This window comes from Salvelinus fontinalis, chromosome 26 (genome assembly GCF_029448725.1).
Source record: "Salvelinus fontinalis isolate EN_2023a chromosome 26, ASM2944872v1, whole genome shotgun sequence".
Taxonomy (NCBI): Eukaryota; Metazoa; Chordata; class Actinopteri; order Salmoniformes; family Salmonidae; genus Salvelinus; species Salvelinus fontinalis.
This window is the reverse complement of record NC_074690.1, coordinates 35,010,123-35,032,218: the sequence shown is the minus strand read 5'-3', so window position 1 is coordinate 35,032,218 and position 22,096 is coordinate 35,010,123. Positions and strand designations below refer to the sequence as shown.

Here is a 22,096-nt window from a genome sequence, read left to right as displayed (position 1 = left end):
TAATGCAATTGTATTAAGAATTAAATTGTCTATCAATCCCTGTCCACACTATATTTTTTAGTCACGTTTATGAGTATTTATGTATAAGAGTAGATCACTGTCTAAGTGGCGCAAGGAAATTTTCTGACCAACTGAGCTACATTTCACATTGTCTAACCATGATTTTGGTGGCTAAATATAAACATTTTCGATCAAACTGTATATGCATGTTGTAATGTGATGTTACAGGAGTGTCATCGGAAGAATTCTGAGAAGGTTAGTGAAAAAATTAATATCTTTTGGCGATGTTGACTTTTATCGCTCACTTTGGCTAGAATCAATGCTGGGCTGCTAATTGCTATGTGCTGAGCTAATATAACGATTTATTGTGTTTTCGCTGTAAGACACTTAGAAAATCTGAAATATTGTCTGTATTCACAGGATCTGTGTCTTTCGATTCGTGTATGCTGTGTATTTTTACGAAATGTTTGATGATTAGTAAGTAGGTAAACACGTTGCTCTAAGTAGTTTTTCTATTCCATTTGTGACGGTGGGTGCAATTGTAACCTATGCCATCTACCTGAAATATGCACTTTTTTCTAACAAAACCTATCCCATACCATAAATATGTTATCAGACTGTCATCTAATGAGTTTTTTTGTTGGTTAGGGGCTATAAATATCTTAGTTTAGCCGAATTGGTGATGGCTACTGGTGTTGGTGGACAAATAAAAGATGGTGGATTATGCTAATGTGTTTTTAGGTAATAGATGTACATCTTTACATATTGTGTCTTCCCTGTAAAACATTTTAAAAATCGGAAATGTTGACTGGATTCACAAGATCTGTGTCTTTCATTAGCTGTATTGGACTTTAATGTGTGAAAGTTAAATATTTAAAAAAAATATTTTTTTTGAATTTCGCGGCACTGGTTTTTCAGTGGCGGGGGGGGGGTGTGCCGCTAGCGCCACGCTGATCCTAGACAGGTTAAGCTGCAATTTCTGAGACTGGTAACTCTAATGAACTTAACCTTTGCAGCAGAGGTAACTCTGGGTCTTCCATTCCTGTGGCGGTCCTCATGAGAGCCAGTTTCATCATAGTGCTTGATGGTTTTTGCGACTACACTTGAAGAAACTTTCAAAGTTCTTGAAATGTTCTGTATTGACTGACCTTCATGTCTTAAAGTGATGATGGACTGTCGTTTCTCTTTGCTTATTTGAGCTGTTCTTGCCATAATGTGGACTTGGTCTTTTACCAAATAGGGCTATCTTCTGTACCCCCTACCTTGTCACAACACAACTGATTGGCTCAAACACATTAAGAAGGAAAGAAATTCCACAAATTAACTTTTAAGAAGGCACACCTGTTAATTGAAATGCATTTCAGGTGACAACCTCATGAAGCTGGTTGAGAGAATGGCTAGAGTGTGCAAAGCTGTCATCAACGCAAAGGGTGGCTATCTGAAGAATCTCAAATATAAAATATATTTTGATTTGTTTAACACTTTTTTCGTTACTACTTGATTGCATATGTGTAATTTCATAGTTTTGATGTCTTCACTATTATTCTACAATGTAGAAAAAGGTAAAAATAAAGAAACACCCTTGAATGAGTAGGTGTTCCAAAACTTTGGAAGTGTACGTACATTGAAACATTTACACATCTTCCCTGTAGACGCAACCACTTTCACCAATTACTTTGGTAACTAAATTGGAGTACTGCTGTTTTTCTGTTATTTCCTTCACAGAAAAGCAGTAAAAGCGACATTAGTGCTACTGCCTCTGTTGGGGATCACCTACATGCTGTTTTTTGTGAATCCCGGGGAGGACGACATCTCGCAAATAGTTTTTATTTATTTCAATTCATTTCTACAATCATTTCAGGTAAGATCATGGAGTCTTTTTTTTCTTTACCAAGTTGCTCCTTCCCAAGAACACACAACTCTTGAACCTTTTAAATCTTTATAATTTTCTTTAGCTTTAATATGCTGTTCATTTGAGGTTTTATAGCCTGTGGAAGAAGGACCCGTTGTACTATTGTAAGGCTTTGTAAACCTGTCCCCCGTTGCTTTACTATCAAGTGTTCTGAGCTGTCAGGAGAATGTATGTGGGCGTGAGTTTGTCCACATTGAGTATTCTCGGTGTAAACCTTTGCTCCACAATGCAAGGCTGAGTGGGTGGGGAGACTGTACTATATGTGTTAATGGTGCTCAGTGAAGGTGTGTAGAGAATAGGGGTCAGTTTTAGACTATTCTTAAAAGGCTGTTCCATCATGAATCAGTACTTCTATTATTGCTATGTTGAAATGTGAAATACAGACTGCCCTGAATGTGAAGTGAAGTGCCGAATTGTTCTTATACGTTTGTGAATCATTGATTCAATTGCTTTTTTTTTTCATATCTTTACAAGTTACTCATTGGGGCAAAGAATATGTCGTAAACACCAGTTTACTGACTGTACACTGTAACGTTACTGCATGATTGTAGCGTGTTTACTAACGCGTTAGTTCTATATGCTATGTTGACTTTACATTAGCTAATATGTTGACAACTACTTTAGGCTGTGTGTAGCAGTTATGATATAGTTTGGCTTGGAAAGCTTTTTTAGCCTAATGTGTTGAAGTCCACAAGCGAAGGGAAATGGTGAGAGGAGAGAGCATAGATGCGAGAAGGAATAGAATGTGGCTGCTATGAAAGTGAATTGTGTTTACGGGTGATCAGGTGTGTATTCATTCCGCCGATTCTGTTGAAAAACTTTTCTTAAGCGCAAGCAAAAGGAACAAAACAGGGATAAACATACCTGAATTTGTCCAATTGAAACTCTCATTTGCAACTGTTGTACTAATGATTACACCCTACAGTATATCATCTGTCACCTCAAGTGGTCTCTCAACCTGTGTGCACCTACTGTACATTGTAAACGTTGATTCATAGGCTAAGTTATAGCAACCTCATGATGGGTATAAGGAAAATTAGAGTACTATTATTATGTAGTAGCCTAAACCTATCACTGTTACATTGAACTGGAAAAATGGATATGAATGACAGTCATCCAATATGCTTTCATAGAAATAAGGCCATGCTCATGAAAAATGAAAAACATCACTGACCGCCACTGGTAACACTTTGCAGAAAGTGGCATTTTTATTACATGAATCACATTTTCACTCTAAAAAAAAAAGCCTATTGCTAGCCCACCTTGAGTGGCCATCTGATTACTTGGACTCACTATAAAATATCTGACCAATAGGTGATTATTGTCCAATATTGTACATCCCTATTTGAGTGACTTCACCCGTATTTGAGTGAATTGATTATTGTACATCCTTATTTGAGTGAATGAATAAAGATCTATGAAAACAGATTTTACATATGAAGTTACATTCTGTACATTCTAACGTTGTTCTGTCTTGTTTTCCAGGGGTTCTTTGTGTCAGTATTCTACTGCTTTCTTAATGGAGAGGTTAGTCAACAATGGTCTTTTCACGCGTGGGCTTCGCTATGTGGCGGACCGTTATGAGAGGCTGTGGACAAAAAGTCCTGAGACCCTACTTTTACCATCGTTATCCTGCAGGCTATTTTCTTTTGCAAACTTTAAAGAAGATGCTCTCTATTTTTCTAGACCAATTTCCCCCTTACTTTAGTGGTCCATCATTGCTGAAATTCAAAGTGCCATAAAAAGGGTTGTGAAAAATCTGGCTCCCTCCTGCTTCTGCTGTTCTCAACTGCATCTATGAAGCTTTCATTGATATATACACATGGGAAAAAAGACACTGATTGAAGTCTACTGTGGATACTTTTGAAGCTATTCACTGTATATGGTTCTGTACCATTTTGTAAAGATTGTTTGTGGCGTAGCGGTCTAAGGCACTGCATCGCAGTGCTAGAGGCATTACTACTGTCACAGCCGGCCGTGATCGGGAGCCCCATAAGGCGGCGCACAAGTTGCCCAGCGTCGTCCGTGTTAGGGGAGGGTTTGGCCTGGGTAGGCCGTCATTGTAAATAAGATTTTGTTCTTATTAACTGACTTACCTAGTTAAATAAAGGTTAAATAAAATATGTTAATTGAAGTTCAAGAGATTTCCTGTGCCCTAGATATTGTGTGTCCTACCAGATAGACTGGCTGCCCACCACTAATACAATATTTAATTGTCATCTTCCAGGTGCGCTCAGCAGCCAGGAAAAGATGGCATCGTTGGCAGGACAACCATGCCCTGAGAGTGCGCGTGGCACGTGCCATGTCCCTCCCCACCTCACCCACCAGGATCAGCTTCCATAGTATAAAACAGACCACAGCCGTTTGACCAAATCCAAAGGTCACCTTTGGAAATGTCATTTTTCTAGGGAAGAGACTTGTCTTGAAGCACCTCTCCATACGTTGTCTATTTCCTTTATTTCTTACCCCAGCTGCATAAGGACAGATATAGAGAGCTTTGAGGAAGAGACCATTAGGATTTCCGAAATACAATACTGTAACACAACCTCCTTGGACGTGTGGCAAAGAAGTAAATTCAGAACAGATGGGCAAAGCCGCCTCTCCAAATGAACATTGTGAAGTGATCGCAGAGTCAAAGTCTTACTGGCAATGCATTAATAGCTGTTTTCATACTGTATTACACCAGGTTGGATTTGAATAGGTCAGGAATGTCGACCTGTCAAGGACCAGTCCTGACGAGGCAAAAAAAGCTGTGGTAATGTCAAAAGAAACCCTAATCACTCTCAGTACTCTACTGTACTTGTAGCAGCATTTATTTCCATAACCCTTAATTGTTTCATGTCTATGAGAGTGCAGGGATAAGCAGGAATGTGTATAAACAGAGCAGACATGGGATGAAAAGAGAGAGATCAAATGATACTGTTAATCACCAAGGAAAGAAGGAACGTGCAGACTCAAAGTGATATCGTTTGGTTTGTCATCAGCATCCCTTTTTTGCTTGTCAAAATGTCACCCTAAGAGCTATTCAATTGTATAATTGTTTTCAGGCTAATTTATTTGAAGATTGTTCCCTGCCACTCATTCTCAAATGCTTTTGAGCAGCACATCGTCAATGATGTGTTTTTCTCTCTTCTGTATAAAAAAACCCTAAGGCTGCTCTTATTTGGATGAGTAATCATAGATCAAAGCTATCATTCACTGGGTTTGAGTTCAGATTATATCCATTATCTTATTATGTAAATAATGGAGATAGGACTGTGATTCTTAGACTTTTACATAACACTTACTTAAACACTGAACCGACGCTGATTTCAGTCCACGCAATGCCACAGCTGTCCCAAGTCAAGAGAAATAGGAGTAATTTAAAGGTACAGTACATTGTGCATACATTAAATCCTTTTTACATAGTTATTTTCTCTCTTTCAAATCCCAATGTGCCATACTTAATCAGTGTCAGCACTAAACTGTTGGGTCCAGGAGCCAGAGAGAGATAGAGCCTGATAAGTGAGAGCTTCCTTTGGCTTCCTTAATGTTTGCTCAGGTCAACATGCCAAGCACTGTGCCAGTGACTGACCGACGGTCTGACCTGCATGGGTGTTAGCCTCCTCTCCCTCCAGGCCCCCCCTGTATTATAATACAAATTCAGCAAAATACAACAGTAGAACCCATGCACCGAGGGAATTAAGTTCTTAAAATGTGGAATTGTAGAAATTATGCAATTAGACGGGTTTTGAGTACAAGCTCACTGATCTGGGGTATTTGTTTAATGCATTGTATACATCTATTTAGGTTTATAAGCAACCATGTACATCATAGTTTAGTTACTTTGGGAGTATACAGCGCTCCCGAGTGGCGCAGCGGTCTAAGACACTGCATCGCAGTGCTTGAGGCATCACTACAGCCCCGAGTTCGGTCCCTGACTCTGTCACAGCTGGCCTTGAGTCGGAGGAAACATTATCCAGCTGGCGACTAATGTCACCTTGCTGACAATGGTCGCCAGCTGGATGATCTTTCCTCCGACTCATTGGTGCAGCTGGCTTCCGGGTTAAGCGAGCAGTGTGTCAAGAAGCAGTCCGGCTTGGCATGGTCATGTTTCAGAGTGTAACGCTCGTCTTCCTCCTCGTCTGAAGAGGAGCAAGGATCGGACCAAAGCACAGCGTAGTGTGATTACATAATGATTTATTTGATAAAGACGAACACAAAGAACACTTGACAAAATACAAAATAACAAACCGACGTGAACAGACCTGTACTTCAGAACATAAAACATGAACGCACGAACAGGAAGGAACACACGAATGAAACGAAACAATACTGTGTGGCGAACAAACACAGACACAGCAACAATCACCCGCAAACAAACAGTGAAAACAGCCTACCTTAATATGATTCCCAATCAGAGGAAACGTAAAACACCTGCCCCTGATTGAGAACCATATCAGGCTAGATCAACCCAACATAGAAACACATAACATAGAATGCCCACCCAGCTCACGTCCTGACCAACTAAACAATACTAAACAAAGGAAATAAGGTCAGGAACGTGACACAGAGGATGCATGGCTCCCGACCTTCGCCTTTCCTGAGTCTGTAGGGGAGTTGCAGCGATCGGACAAGACTGTAACCACCAATTGGGGAGAAAAAGGGGTAAAAGTACAAAAAATATTCTTTGGGAGTATATAGTAAGCAAGATGCTCAAATTAAACTATATAACATCTGTTGAGAGTTGCTGTTTTTTAAAATAACGTAGGTACAGCTCAGTGACTAAGTCAGAATTAATTATTGCTTTACACATTTTCCTGGCATTGAAATTGGACTAGAACCACATTTATGTTGTACAACAGCCAATTATATTTTATCAAATTGCTTGTAATGAAAGATGTACTCCTGGAAGGTCAGTTATTTTTCTCTTCATCATTCGGTAATTACTGTGAAAATAATATGGTACCATAGAATAAAGGATGAACCTGTCATGTTCATTAGAGTTTACACCCCTTGACTTGCTTATGAAAGAGTTGACTTTGTACCAGTTTCCTGTGTTATATTTTCATAAATGTGACTCACTCCATATGTGCAATTCCTCTCTTGAATACCACCAACTTTTCAAGCAAATAGTTTTCACGCAAACAGTCCCAAGATCTAAATAAATTGCCAATAAACTACTGTATGTGAAAAACTGTAAATATTTTAGCTATTTTCTTGTCCTAAAACACTAAACCCTGTTGGTTGAACATAATTTTGTTATTTATGTTTGGGAGGTGCCTCCAAGTTGAATGTTTATATTGGAGCAGTTTTAATCATATCTAGGGGTTCTAGTTGAGAAGGTCTAAAAATAAGATACAATTTTCAAAGAGTGCGATAAAACATGTATAACAAAAGTGTTTTGCTGTACTGTACATCAACTAGTTTAAAGTTTGTTGTATATTGTAATTAATACAGTATTTGTACACATTTTATGAAGTAAATATGTTTTTTTCTCTTTTACTGTTAGTGACCGTAGTAATTCATTAAGAAAATTCAGAGCATTCAGGTTACATGAATAACTACAACCATAGTAAGCAATCATAGAAAGGTATGAATATGTTATTTTACTTGTTTGTATCACCATCTCTCATTTTACAGTTTAAATTGTACTTTCCATGATGTGTTGAGTCTATTGAATCCATCACAATTCTGGACATACAGCACTCCCATGAATGTTAATAAAAAGTAAGCAGAGTTTTAAATTCACCAATGGAAATCCAACTAAAACTTGAGATTGAAAGTTGTATTTTTCTTTATGAGTAATTCATTCAAAATGACATATTCACCAAAGATGTGAAACATGTTTACCTGCATATGTTTACTTGTTGTCAGTGCACTTTTTCCAACCTTTTTCATATTTTGTATAGCTTCACCATTCTCTTATGTAGGTTTGAATTAATGACGTATTAATGTACATAAATGCATTTTGGCTTTTTGTTGAAATACCAATGTTGCCTTATAGAAAAACATTGTGTAAAGAGCAAAAACTATGTTTCTATATTAATTGTTGTACTGATATGTGTGATTGATATGCATTTATACAAGTACATGTGGTAAAATCTTCAGATTGAAATAAATATTCTCTCTGGTTTGTAAGGCTGCTACCTACAATCTTGTCCAGTATTTCCAGACTTAGTCAGACTCATTCAATAATCAGTATTCACTGAGGAGACAATGAGGAGAAGGATTGCATGTTGTGCATTGTATTCATTCTATTTCATTATACCAGTGCTCTGGATTAGAATCTCTTTGACCCAATAAGGGCTTAATAAGTGCTTAACATCTCTAACCACAGACTGCCATTAAAACTATTGAATAGAATAAATATTTGCATGATGAAGGATGCTGGCTACACTGACTCCATGGCATGCTAACCTTACATGCAGATGCTAGACTCATTGGAGTATCTGAAGATGGCCTAAGGAAGAAAAAATAGACTGTACATGTGGATTGGGTTTCCTACTATTCTCACTGTAGTTGGATGGAATGAGGTGTAGCAGCACTTTCACTGTACTCGCTGTGAGTTATATAGCCCTAACAATTATCTGCATCTCTGATTCAAGCCAATAAAGGCTTGTTGTGACAATTACATGTGGAAAAATATTCAGATTGAAATAAATATTCTCTCTGGTTTGTAAGGCTGCTACCTACAATCTTGTCCAGCATTTCCAGACTTATTTCCAGCATTTCCAGACAATTTATGCTTCTGTTGCTTGACAGATGAATAAAATGTGTTTGTGGATCTGATGTGCCTCTCGGGCTATGGCTGCATATCCTTCTGAGTCCTCCTACAACTTGTAATATGTCCCTCAAGTTCCCTGTGACTATTTTCAGTCGCATTTCACCAATCATTAACTTGGCTAATAATAAATGATGACATAACTGCATGGCGAGAAAAAGTTTTGACATACTGTATGTTATGATTAGATTTCTTTACATGAAATATATACTTTACTTAGTCATCATCTGACATTGCTTACCTCACACAAACGGAACTAAATGAATATCACAGGGGTCCTTGTGCTTGCTTGTGTCACGCCCTGATCTGTTTCACCTGTCCCTGTGATTGTCTCCACCCCCTCCTGGTGTCGCTTATTTCCCCCAGTGTAGTTATCCTTGTGTTTCCTGTCTCTCTGTGCCAATTCGTTTTGTATGTTTAGTCAAGTCAACCAGTGTGTTTTTCCCCGTACTCCTTTTCTATTCTCTTTTGCTAGTCTTCCCAGTTTTGACCACTGCCTGACTCTGGACTACTTTCCTGCCTGCCTGATCATCCTGCCTGCCCTGACCTTGATTCTGCCTGCCTGATCATCCTGCCTGCCTGATCATCCTGCCTGCCTGATCATCCTGCCTGTCTGCCCTGACCTTGAATCTGCCATCCCTTTGGTACCTATTGGACTCTGAACTGGTTTTGACCTTTTGCCTGTACACGACCATTCACTTGTCTACCCCTTTTTGGATTAATACAAATTGTAAGACTCCAACCATCTGCCTCCTGTGTCTGCATCTGGGTTTCGCCTCATGCCTTGATAGCTTGACTAAGTCGCGTTCGCTTAAAATGGAGCGAAGGGGCCTCAACAACGCATCTCCATCCAACTTAAACAATCATTTTGGCTACTATTATGAGTTTTGCAGATAGAAAAAGTTGCCCTAAATATCTACATGAATGAAGCTTATCTAAGGATGCCTAGGACCTTCAATCAGCTCAATGTTTTCTGGAGCAACATTTCAGATTAATATGAATGTAGCCTCCTAACATTGGTTATGCAAAAAAACATATACAGTTGAAGTCGGAAGTTTACATACACTTAGGTTGGAGTCATTAAAATGTGTTTTTCATCCACTCCACAAATTTCTTGTTAACAATCTATAGTTTTGGCAAGTTGGTTAGGACATCTACTTTGTGCATGACACAAGTAATTTTTCCAACAATTGTTTACAGACAGATTATTTCACTTATAATTCACTGTATCACAATTCCAGTGGGTCAGAAGTTTACATACACTAAGTTGACAGTTCTTTAAAACAGATTGGAAAACTCCAGAAAATGATGTCATGGCTTTGGAAGCTTCTGATAGCCTAATTGACATCATTTGACTCAATTGGAGGTGTACCTGTGGATGTATTTTAAGGCCTACCTTCAAACTCAATTCCTCTTTGCTTGACATCATGGGAAAATCAAAAGAAAGCCAAGACCTCAGAAAAAAATGGTATACTTCCACAAGTCTGGTTCATCCTTGGGAGCAATTTCCAAATGGCTGAAGGTACCACGTTCATCTGTACAAACAATGGTACGCAAGTATAAACACCATCGGACCACGCAGCCGTCATACCGCAAAGGAAAGAGAGCATTCTGTCTCCTAAAGATTAATGTACTTTGGTGCGAAAAGTGCAAATCAATCCCAGAACAACAGCAAAGGACCTTGTGAAGATGCTGGAGGAAACAGGTACAAAAGTATCTATATCCACAGTAAAACACAGTAAAACTGCCATAAAAAAGCCAGACTACGGATTGCAACTGCACATTGGGACAAAGATTATACTTTTTGGAGAAATGTTCTCTGGTCTGATGAAACAAAAATCGAACTGTTTGGTCATAATGACCACTGTTATGTTTGGAGGAAAATGGGGAAGGCTTGCAAGCCGAAGAACACCATCCCAACCGTGATACACGGGAGTGGCAGCTTCATGTTGTGGGAGTGCTTTGCTGCAGGAGGGACTGGTGCACTTCACAAAATAGATGGCATCATGAGGGAAGAAAATAATGTGGATATATTGAAGCAGCATCTCAGGGCATCAGTCAGGAAGTTAAAGCTTGGTCGCAAATGGGTCTTCCAAATGGACAATGACCCCAAGCATAATTCCAACGTTGTGGAAAAATGTCTTAAGGACAACAAAGTCAAGGTATTGGAGTGGCCATCACAAAGCCCTGACCTCAATCCTATAGAAGATGTGTGGGCAGAACTGAAAAAGTGTGTGCGAGCAAGGAGGCCTACAAACCTGACTCAGTTACACCAGCTCTGTCAGGAGGAATGGGCCAAAATTCACCTAACTTATTGTGGGAAGCTTGTGGACGGTTACCCGAAACGTTTGACCCAAGTGAAACAATTTAAAGGCAATGCTACCAAATACTAATTGAGTGTATTTTAACTTCTGACCCACTGGGAATTTGATGAAAGGAATAATAGCTGAAATAAATCATTCTCTTTACTAATATTTTGATATTTCATATTCATTAAAATAAAGTGGTGATCCTAACTGACCTAAGACAGGGATTTTGTACTAGGATTAAATGTCAGGAATTGTGAAAAACTGAGTTTAAATGTATTTGGCGAAGGTGTATGTAATCTTCAGACTTCAACTGTATGATGCAAGATGCTGGGGAAATGAAATGATGATGGTGATGATCTATAAATGTTTCTCAAGATGAGAGAGGAAGAGATAGCCAAACAAGGTCAGGAGAGGGAGCGAATCAACCTTTTTTGATGGAGCAAAAAGTGGTAAGGGAAGAAAGGGGTATGATACAGTACCTTGCACAAGTATTCATCCCGCTTGATTTTTTTCCTATTTTGTTGCATTACAACCTGTAAATCAAATAGATATTTTATGTTGATTGCATGTAATGGACATACACAAAATAGTCCAAATTGGTGAAGTGAAATGAGAAATATTACTTGTTTCAAAAAAAGGGACAAGTTGTGGTGCATATGTATTCTCCCCCTTTGCTATGAAGCACCTAAATAAAATCTGGTGCAACCAATTACCTTCAGAAGTCACATAATTACTTAAATAAAGTCCACCTGTGTGCAATCTAAGTGTCACATGATCTGTCACATGATCTCAGTATATATACACCTGTTCTGATAGGCCCCAGAGTCTGCAACACCACTAAGCAAGGGGCACCAACAAGCTAGCGGCACCATGAAGACCAAAGACCTCTCCAAACAGGTCAGGGACAAAGTTGTGGAGATGTACAGATCAGGGTTGGGTTATAAAAAATAATCCAAAACTTTGAACATCCCACAGAGCACCATTAAATCCATTATTTAAAAATGGAAAAAATATGACACCACAACAAACCTGCCAAGAGAAGGACTCCTACCAAAACTCATGGACCAGGCAAAGAGGGCATTAATCAGAGAGGCAACAAAGAGACCAAAGATAACTCTGAAGGAACTGCAAAGCTCCGCAGCGGAGATTGGAGTATCTGTCCATAGGACCACTTTAAGTCGTACACTCCACAGAGCTGGGCTTTACGGAAGAGTGGCCAGAAAAAAAGCCATTGCTTGAAGAAAAAAATAAGCAAACACATTTGGTGTTCGCCAAAAAGCATGTGGAAGACTCTCCAAACATATGTAAGAAGATGCTCGTGTCCGATGAGACAAAAATTTAGCTATTTGGCCGTCAAGGAAAACGCTATGTCTGCGCAAACCCAACACCTCTCATCACCCCGAGACACCATCCTCACAGTGAAGCATGGTGTTGGCAGCATCATGCTGTGGGGTTGTTTTTCATGGGCAGGGATTGGGAAACTGGTCAGAATTTAAGGAATGATGCATGGTGCTAAATACAGGGAAATTCTTGAGGGGAAACTGTTTCAGTCTTCCGGAGATTTAAGACTGGGACAGAGGTTCACCTTCCAGCAGGACAATGATCCTAAGCATACTGCTTAAGCAACATTCGAGTGGTTTAAGGGGAAACATTGAAATGTCTTGGAATGGCCTAGGCAAAGCCCAGACCTCAATCCAGTTGCGAATCTGTGGTATGACTTAAAGATTGCTGTACACCAGCGGAACCCATCCAACTTGAAGGAACTGGAGCAGTTTAGCCTTGAAGAATGGGCAAAAATCCCAGTGGCTAGATTGCCAAGCTTATAGAGACATACCCCAAGTGATTTGCAGCTGTAATTGCTGCAAAAGATGGCTCTACAAAGTATTGACTTTGGGGGGTGAATAGTTATGCACGCTCAAGTTCTGTTTTTTTGTCTTATTTCTTGTTTGTTTCACAATAAAACATATGTTGCATCTTCAAAGTGGTAGGCATGTTGTGTAAATAAAGGATACAACCCCCCCCCCAAAAAATGTATTTTAATTCCAGGTTGTAAGACAACAAAATAGGAAAAATGCCAATGGGGTGAATACTTTCGCAAGTCAATGTACTTAATTTTAGACTGTAAATAGGTCCCAATGTTTTCCAAAATCACTTGTTAAATCACATGATGTGTGAATAAGAGTTAATTAACTTACACTGATATTGCTACACATCAAGTCTTCTTCCAGCCTATTCGTGTTACATTTTTCCAAAGCCTTTTCAATTGCAAGGTTGGAGACAATGAAAAGGGAGACAGGGAAAACATTGGAATATAACTTGAAATGTGGGCTGTACAAATCTAACAAATATTTTACTCAACAACATGCTAGTTTTCACCTAAGCCAAATATAATTTGTGGGTACTGTAAAAATGTATGACTAATACTACCAGATAGACTCGCAGGTAAATGGTTCGTCTATCAAGTCATTCAGGCTTAATGAATCTCAATGTTAGTTATTACAGAGAGCAGCATTCACTTTCAGTGTCAGTTAGTACAGAGAGCAGCATTCAGGGGGTCTTCCTGGGGTTGAGCCATGGGGACTGGGGTTAAAACAACATGTCTGAAGTGCTACAGCACATTAGGACAATGAGTTGAGAGACTGCTGTTCACTCTACTCTTCCTAGGAGTCAGATAATCAAAATAGCAAGACATTATCCACATGAAAGGTAAATAAGTTACAATGTATACTGAAATGGAAATATTGAAAAAGAAAAAAGGCCATCATGTGGACACTGGCGACTGATGTAGACCTACTGATCTGTAATCGGACAGTTATCCAATCATCTTAAATCCGATTTGTAATACCAGGTGATTATGGCGTGTTTTCCTACTGGAAACAATCAATTTAACAAACCAAACACAGCCACTGAAAGGTCTCTGGTTTTCAGACCACTGGCTTAATCTATTTGTTGAAGGTAAGAAGCCAATTAATATAATATAATGTAGGCCTATACATCCACTACATTGTAATATTTAGAACAAACTCTTTACTTTTTATAAACTAGATAGATTTTCTTCAGTTTATACTTGAAATTAAGCTGTTATCCATCCTGATAATATATAAATTTGGTATTATTCTGACATATTCATTGTAATTTTTCTTTCAGTACTTGATACATGTCTGCCCTCTTGTGTCTGCAACCAGGAAAATCAAGTGGCATCATTAAATTGGCATAGGTTGTGTGATTTGATCAACCAAAGAAGAGAAGAATGGAGACATAAAAAGGTGTCCTTGTTCCGTGTGGACACTGACAGATTTAATCAGCTCTGACTTTTGCTATAACTTTAAGCGGGGTGTTTCCTTTCAAGTGAAAATGACTTAAGTAAAGCTTGCAAAGATGTCTCGACAGACCAGACAATGGAAGAACAGTGACTTCACTTCTTGGCCACATGATTCATTAAACACGGTGTCTGCCTGGAATGTGAATGTGTGTGATAAAGAGACTACAATGGCTACTGACTGTGTGTGAATGAAATATATTACATTAAAGAGCACACATGTCAAACTGAGTCCATCTCTATAAAGATTTCTTAAGATTGTTCACAAAGCTTAACTTGATGCAGTTAGAAGAATTGTCGAGGTCGATGTATGAATATGAAGGACCTCCATACGGAGTTTGCCTGTTCCTTTTCTGATTTTTTTTTCTCCAGTTTCTTTTCATGTATCACTGTGAGCTGATTGTTTGGTAAAGTATATTAGTTGGACCAATGACACCCTCTATTGGATGTAGGCTACATGAGGCCGCATTGACCTTAGACCCCAATACAGTATACCGTCACATGGCAAGGAAAATCTGACTAAGGAAAATCAGTTACGATAGGTAAAATTCGGAAGTGAAGTATTCTACAATACTATAATAATGAATCATTCTGTTTAATCACAAGTTTTGATTCACAAATGAATAGTACAATCACATTTGTTATTTGAGTGAACAAGATGGGGAGCAAATGAAAACAATGAACAATTAGTTGAAGTTAATTGGTCCTGTCACCTGATGGAATAGTAATCCAATTGGGCACATAGGGATGAGCACATGAGATGAGCACATGGGATCAGGGACATGGTGTGGACTTTCCATAAACGTATGAATAATCACCTGTCTTCAACTATCAGGTGTCTTGGCAGCATTTTTAAGATGCCATGACGTGTTTTACAAAAGCTGCGAGGAAAAATAGACAGGGAATTACATACAGAAATCTTGATTGATTTAAAAGCTATGTTTTGGAATGTTTAGTCAACGATAGCAAGAAGAGGGTATCATTTCTTACCTTCGTAGTTTACACAGCCGTTGGCGTCCTCCTGGTTTGTCATGAGCTGCTCAACCTCATCCTCCTTCATCTTCTCACCTTCAACCAATCAACAATACTGTTCAATTCCCTTTTCTAATACCATTGAAATTGAGTCTGCCCTAAAACCTTTATAGCCTACTTTAGCCTGGTCCCTTAATGAATGTGCTTTAGCCAACTCTTCTAACGTTGTCAACGGTATGACAATAAAGAGTTGGTTACAGCACATACATTGTGGAACCAGGCAAGGTCAAACTATTTTTGTCTGTATTATTGTATGGTGTATGTTAAAGATGTCTGGGGTGTTGGACTCACCCAGTGAAGCCAGGACGTGCCTGAGCTCAGCGCCCATGACCGTGCCATCGCCCAGTTTGTCGAATACCCTCAGACCCTCAACAAAATCTTCATATGTGCCGCGGTCCTTGGCTTTGCAGATGTGTTGGTGGATTGGCAGGAAGCTGTCGAAGTCCATCATCTTTGTTGCCATCTCTGTGTATGAAACAATAAAATCAAATGTCATTGAAACCATCCATACCATCACCAACACAGGGGTTAGAAATGTATAACATTGACTTAGACTGAATTAAAAGAATACATATAAAATATATGATTACCTCTATTAGATTTCAAATATAAAAAGTAATAATAGCTACATGTTAAAAGCTTATTGATGAAACATCGAAGAAAGCAAACTGAGCAGTATGTTTTTATTTTAGAAAAACACAAATATAAAACTGATCATAGATTGTTGCATGGACTTACCCTCAGCCTTGGGCTTTCCAAGGACGTACATGATTTCAGCATTGGTGGGGTTCTGCCCCAGTGCCCTGATCACATCACCACACTGTCCGTATGTGATTTTCATCTCATTGAGTGGTGTCCTGTCGAACAGCTGGAAAGCATCCTTGAAATCTGTGGAGAGAGCAACACGAAAGTATCATTGTGTGTCTAAAAGCTATTCCGCTTAGCTTTCTGAGTGTCTGGCAGGTAGGTCTCACTGCATGCATATCTCAATTTGAGGAGAGGCTGGAAATGCCACAATCTGTGGTGTGCTAACAGTGTGCCACCATGTATTGAAGTGGTGAGGAAATCAAAGGGTGATTGCCTCCTGCTTTCAATATATAACATTTTTCTGTATGTAATATAAGCCATTTAGCAGACACTTTTATCCAAAGCAACTTACAGTCATGCATGGACACATTTTGCATGTGGGTGGTCCTGGGAATTGAACCCACCATCATGGCAACTTAAGCACCGTGCTCTACCACCTGAGCTACAAGGATCCCTTGCTCTTTCAAATACATCTGTCCACTTAAAAACAATACTGTCAATGGAGAAAAGGCATGATTGTTGTCATCTGTCACACAACATTGTAAATGAATGTAAATTGATATTGTTGCACTCAGAACACTTCCACAAACCATTAATTTAATTTGCTAATGACTAGAGAACAAACTCTCAGCCTATCAAATGCCAACAGTCTCTAATTAGTCATCTCAACTGTATGAGGCACTTCTTGGTATTCTCATGTTCAAAAATACTAAAATACAACCTCAAAACAACTTCTATTATAATAAGTGTACCATTCCAGGTCACAACTGTAACTACAATCTCAATCTTACCCTCAATCTGCTCAGGGGTGAATTCAAGCTGAAAGGAAAAACAAAATTAACAATTTGGTTCAGGAGGTGGACACAAAGTAGTGATTTAAAATGGTCAACAACATAGTTAACTGCATGTTGTGAGCAACAGTGAAAATCACTTTTAAAAAACTGAGGTCAAATACATAAGGCATGACTCTTTGGCCTTGATGGTAGTAGTACCCCCACTCTGAACGAACCTAAATGTAAAGTGAATGGAAAATGGAGGAGTATAGGAGGAGAAGGACATGAAAATGTAATTGTGCTTCACCAACCTTTCAGGTTATCTGAAAAACTTCAAAGGTCTAACCTAAAACTGAATTAAAATCCTATTTATATTCATTTGATATCCTTCATGTAATGAGGATAGGAAAGGAACGTCCCTCTTGCACTTGTTCACGATCGTAAACGCTCTTGGCGGTTTTCCTATTGTGTATGTTGTGCAAAACTTTTTCAAATCCCACATTTTTGCATGTTTTAAAATATTTGGCCTTGGTTAGAAATATATGTATTTATCTTTGCACTTTCTTCTTTTTTTTATTCACAAATAAGGCATTCCGATTTGGGTGGTCTGCTATGCATGGCCATAATTACAATCACATTGAGTGGTTTTAACCTCACTACATAATACAGCTGTTCCCTCAACTATGAAAATGTTTACTTATATAGAAGAGGCAGAGTCAGCAAGAAACAAACTTTGTCTGGTGTAAGCCAATATTCTACCAACTTTAAGCTCCATCAAGTTCAAGATACTGTTGCTTAAGTCCAAAATAATGTGACTTGTGATGATGTAAATAGTAGTATGAAGATAAAATGCTCTATAAAGGTCTTGAAATGCATGTAGATATTTGCCTGTCATGTTAATTATCATTGTTCCTCTTCAATCCGTCATGCTACTCATATTATCTTATCTTTAAAGGACCAGTGCGGTCAAAAACTTGATTTTATATATATATTTCCACAATATGAGGTTGGAATAGTACTGTGAAATTGTGACAATTATGATAATGCCCTTTTAGTGTAAGAGCTGTTTGAAATGACTGCCTGAAATGTCATCCTGTTTTGGTGGGATGGAGTTTTGGCCTGACTTTTGACATCACCAGGCAGTAAATTAGTTAATAGACCAATAAGAAAGAGGGTTCCAAACCTCTATACCAATAACAGCTAGTTACATTTTCCCCTACCCACTCCGTCCGACCACTCTTTGCTAAGAAGCATTTAGATGTGTTTTTTTGGCCATTTTAATTGAAAACAGTCACACTAGCTAGGTTTCCATCCAATTGGCGACAGATCTTCATGCGAATATTCATGCGAAATCCGCATGAAGAAAATATGCGGCTTTTCCCAACAGTAGTGTGTTTCCACCAAACTGACTTGTTGCGGGAAAGTCAGTGAGTGATGATGTAGTGCACACAATATGTAATTTTTTGCTTATGTTTTCATGTACCGAATACAAATCTAAAGTTCAATGTGTTTCCATCATATGTTCAACTCTACCGATAGTTTTGTCACAAAAACTGTTGCGTTAAATAGTCAACAGTTCGCAGATATAGGGTGGTCTACATGGTGAGTTTATCATGGATAAGAACAAGAATATCTTCATTTGTCAAATGGCAGTCAAGCATCAATCATCATGTCACCAGAATATGACCCTCGCTATTTATTGAAAATGAGCATCAAGCTCATTACCATGTACTTTCACCACCCCTTGAAGTTCATCATAACTTATCTAATCTGTAGCCTAATAAGCTGCATGGTTTCCCTAGTCATAGTGGTAGGAACACACACTATACCATCGCGTGACTCCAAGTTTATTCGATATGATGTTTATTATATCAATATTTTCACATAAAAGCATTTCCACCACCATTTCTCGCATAATACATTTTACCTACACAAAAAGATCCCACCATGTCAAACAAACAAATGATCTGTCGGCATTTACAAAATTGTACCTTAACTACCTGTTTCCATCATAGCTGTTGTGACTTTTTTTTAAATCTATGGTGACTTCATTCACATAAAAACTGTGGATGGAAACGTGGTTAGTAAGGTACTTAATTGTTACACAGACAGTTTTTGATAGTGACTTAAAAATGGCTGCATTGGACCTTTAATCAAACCATGTCCAAACTGCTGAACTGTAGGACTTCTATTTGCATGCACTGCCCTGTTCACGTCACATGGTGTCTCTAATGTTCTTGAAAAACACAGATGACTATCAATGGAAGACCAAACTGTTATTACCATCTCCTTGAAAGGTCCATTTTGTCCTCAAGTGGATAGACGACTTGATGTTGAGATTAAGAGTATTTCATTTTTCTTATCAATTTGATGAATATGAAAAGAATGGAACCTCACCCAAATGATAGTTAAATGATGTGCTGTATGATAGCCCAGTTACAATTTTAGCATCTAATAAATACATGATTAACACACCTTTTTCATCTTGAATAAATCCCTAATAAACAAATCATTTTAAACACATTCGAAGATAACAAATAATAAAATAAAAACATTGTTATGTTGATGTTTCCCCCATCCAACACCCACATCCAAAGCTCATCATATTTAACCTATTCCCTTCATGCAAACCAGTGAAAATAGGAGTTTTTCTGTACCACGACTTCTGTGGGGTTAAACTCCGGGATCTTGACTGGCTCAGGCTCTGGGGCCTTGGGTTTGGGTGCTTCTTTGGGCTCTTCCTTCTTCTTGGGCGCCATTGTGATGCACGACTATACTCAGTGGACACAGGAGGAAGGACACTGCTAACACACACTGGGTAGAGGTGTTCTGGAGTGGCTGGGGCCCTTTATTCTTTCCTCACCCCCTCCTTGACTGCAATGCTGCCAACAATAGGGGGACTACTATAAAAGGCCATGCTCTGTGCTTCTATTTAAGACACACAACAGGCTGTGGATGCACATCATCAAGAAGGCTACTAGGAAACCAATTTGGATAGAATTCCCCCACCTGGATCCTCAGCCTTGAATCCAGCGATTTCTACTTAGTCCATTGACGTGTTCCGGTCTGTTTAAAAGTCAATCACAGTGTTGTATCTGAAGTGCTTTGATCTACCAGTTAATTGAGCTAAAGGTGTTCACTGAGGGCAGGTGATCATCTGAGAAACAGACGGTGAATGTGACTCAAATTATGCTGCTATAATAATATTGATAATACCCTGCAAATACTCTACACTCAGATTAAATATTGTCTAATGACTGAGTATTGTCTCCCAAGGACAGGACAGGACCGGAGGACGTGTGTGTGGGTAAGCATGGCGGGTCTGTACAGATATGCATCTGTTGGTCACAGATACTGTACATTAAGAAAAAGGTAGGGGCGTGAATTAGAATACCAGTCAGTATCCGGTCTGCAGCTCCTTCGCATAGAGTTGACGAGGCTGTTGATTGTGGCCTGTGGAATGTTGTCCCACTCTTCTTCAATGGCTGTGGGAAGTTTCTGGATATTGGCGGGAACTGGAACACGCTGTCGTACATGTCGATCCAGAGCATCCCAAACAGGCTCAATGGGTGACATGTTTGGTGAGTATGTAGGCCATGGAAGAACTGGGAAATGTTAAACTTCGAAGAATTGTGTACAGATTCTTGTGACATGGGGCCATGTTGAAACATGAGGTGACGGCAGTGGAAGAATGGCACAACAATGAGCCTCAGGATCTCGCCACGGTATCTCCTTGCATTCAAATGGCCATGCTTCATTCTATAGCTAGAGGACTCCTGATATCTCCAGGAGTGATTACTATAATTTTTTTGTCTTTATCTGTTGTGTCCTACTATTGTATTATTGCTAGCTAGGGCTATCTGCTTTAAGTGCGGCCTGTCTTCCCAGTTGTCCACTTGGTGTGTGAACTGCTGACTGCTGATTATTTGCAGATAGTTGTTGACACATCCATCAGGATCAAGGGGCAGGGCAATTTGTGGCTTGTTTTGGTCATCAGTGGCTGTACTGGAGGGGGAGTGGTTTCATCTCTTTTCTGACTGTTTATAACCGGCTTCTCAGGTTCCATCTCAGTGTGCTTCAATCTATAACTAGAAAACTCCTGGTATCTCCAGGAGTGATAACTATCATTTTTTTTGTCTTTATCTGTTGTGGCCTACTATTGTATTTTTGCTAGCTAGGGCCATCTACTTTAAGTGCTGCCTGTCTTCCCAATGGCCAACTTGGTGTGTGAACTGCTGACTGCTCATATACCGCAGATAGTTGTTGACACATCAATCAGGATCAACAGGCAGGGCATTTTGTGACTTGTTTTGGTCATCAGTGGCTGTATCGGGAGGTGGGGGGTGGTTTCACCTCTCCTAGGCAATCAGCAAATAGTACACGGAGGTGCTCTCTCCACCTCTGCTAAGCAATTAGCAATTCGTGTTAGTTTTTCAGCCTCCCCTGGTTTCTCTGCGGCAGCTGTAAGTGGCGGTCGTGTTAGTAGCAGTTTTGTCGCAAAACTATGATGGTCGCCGAAACAAAAACAGTTCTGTGGAGTTGTTCGAATAAGGACAGAGAAGAAGGCTCCACACCACTCTCTCACTTGAGTATCTTACCAAGTTATTAACAGGATTCTCATTTTGCTCTTTTGTATTTTTGTCAATGATGTGTGTGTTTTCTATATCTGTTCGCTCTCCCTGTAGGCTTTACAGACACTCCCCACACATTCTAATTTAGTGTACCCTGTGTACACAACTCATGTGGAATTCCAGGCAGTATTTTGAAATGCCGATCTGCGGTCAAGAATGGGGAGTTCTGAGCAAAAATGGAGGAAAACTAAACTTCCGGAGGATCTATCATTCTTTCACTCCCTCCTCTCTACCTTCTCTTCATCTGTATATGCTGATAAAGCCACCCTCTACCTCTGTAAATGTCAAGCTTCTACCTCTAACCCTAGGAAACTATTTTCCACCTTCTCCCGCCTTAATTCTCCACCCGCTCCCTCCTCCCTCTCTGCAGATGACTTTGTCAACCACTTTGAAAAAATGTTGAAGACACCTGCTACCATTCACTCAGCCTATTGAGTCCACTGATCTCATTCACACAGAACTACCCCACAGTGACTTGCAAAAGTATTCAACCCCCTTGGTGTTTTTCCTATTTTGTTTCATTACAACCTGTAATTTAAATGTATTTTTA

The 22,096-nt window shown here is 39.3% G+C and overlaps 2 protein-coding genes across 2 annotated transcripts in view; one reads left to right on the top strand and one right to left on the bottom strand.

Annotated features, from left to right (window-relative positions):
• LOC129824178 (corticotropin-releasing factor receptor 2-like) overlaps nucleotides 1-8,032 on the top strand; it is an 87,113-nt gene extending 79,081 nt beyond the window's left edge. The window contains exons 10-12 of the mRNA XM_055883610.1: nucleotides 1,726-1,861; nucleotides 3,398-3,439; nucleotides 4,140-8,032. Of these exons, the coding sequence (XP_055739585.1) occupies nucleotides 1,726-1,861; nucleotides 3,398-3,439; nucleotides 4,140-4,280 (319 nt within the window). The 3' untranslated portion in view covers nucleotides 4,281-8,032. The remainder of the gene's footprint in view (nucleotides 1-1,725; nucleotides 1,862-3,397; nucleotides 3,440-4,139) is intronic.
• Nucleotides 8,033-14,902: 6,870 nt separating this feature from the next.
• LOC129824544 (myosin light chain 1, cardiac muscle-like) lies at nucleotides 14,903-19,720 on the bottom strand. Its single transcript, XM_055884230.1, has 6 exons — nucleotides 19,573-19,720; nucleotides 16,934-16,961; nucleotides 16,074-16,223; nucleotides 15,627-15,800; nucleotides 15,294-15,371; nucleotides 14,903-15,184 (listed from the first exon to the last, which is right to left on the bottom strand). Exons 1-6 carry the CDS (start codon nucleotides 19,672-19,674, stop codon nucleotides 15,156-15,158), a joined length of 561 nt encoding a protein of 186 aa, XP_055740205.1. The 5' UTR covers nucleotides 19,675-19,720; the 3' UTR covers nucleotides 14,903-15,155.
• Nucleotides 19,721-22,096: the final 2,376 nt, after the last annotated feature.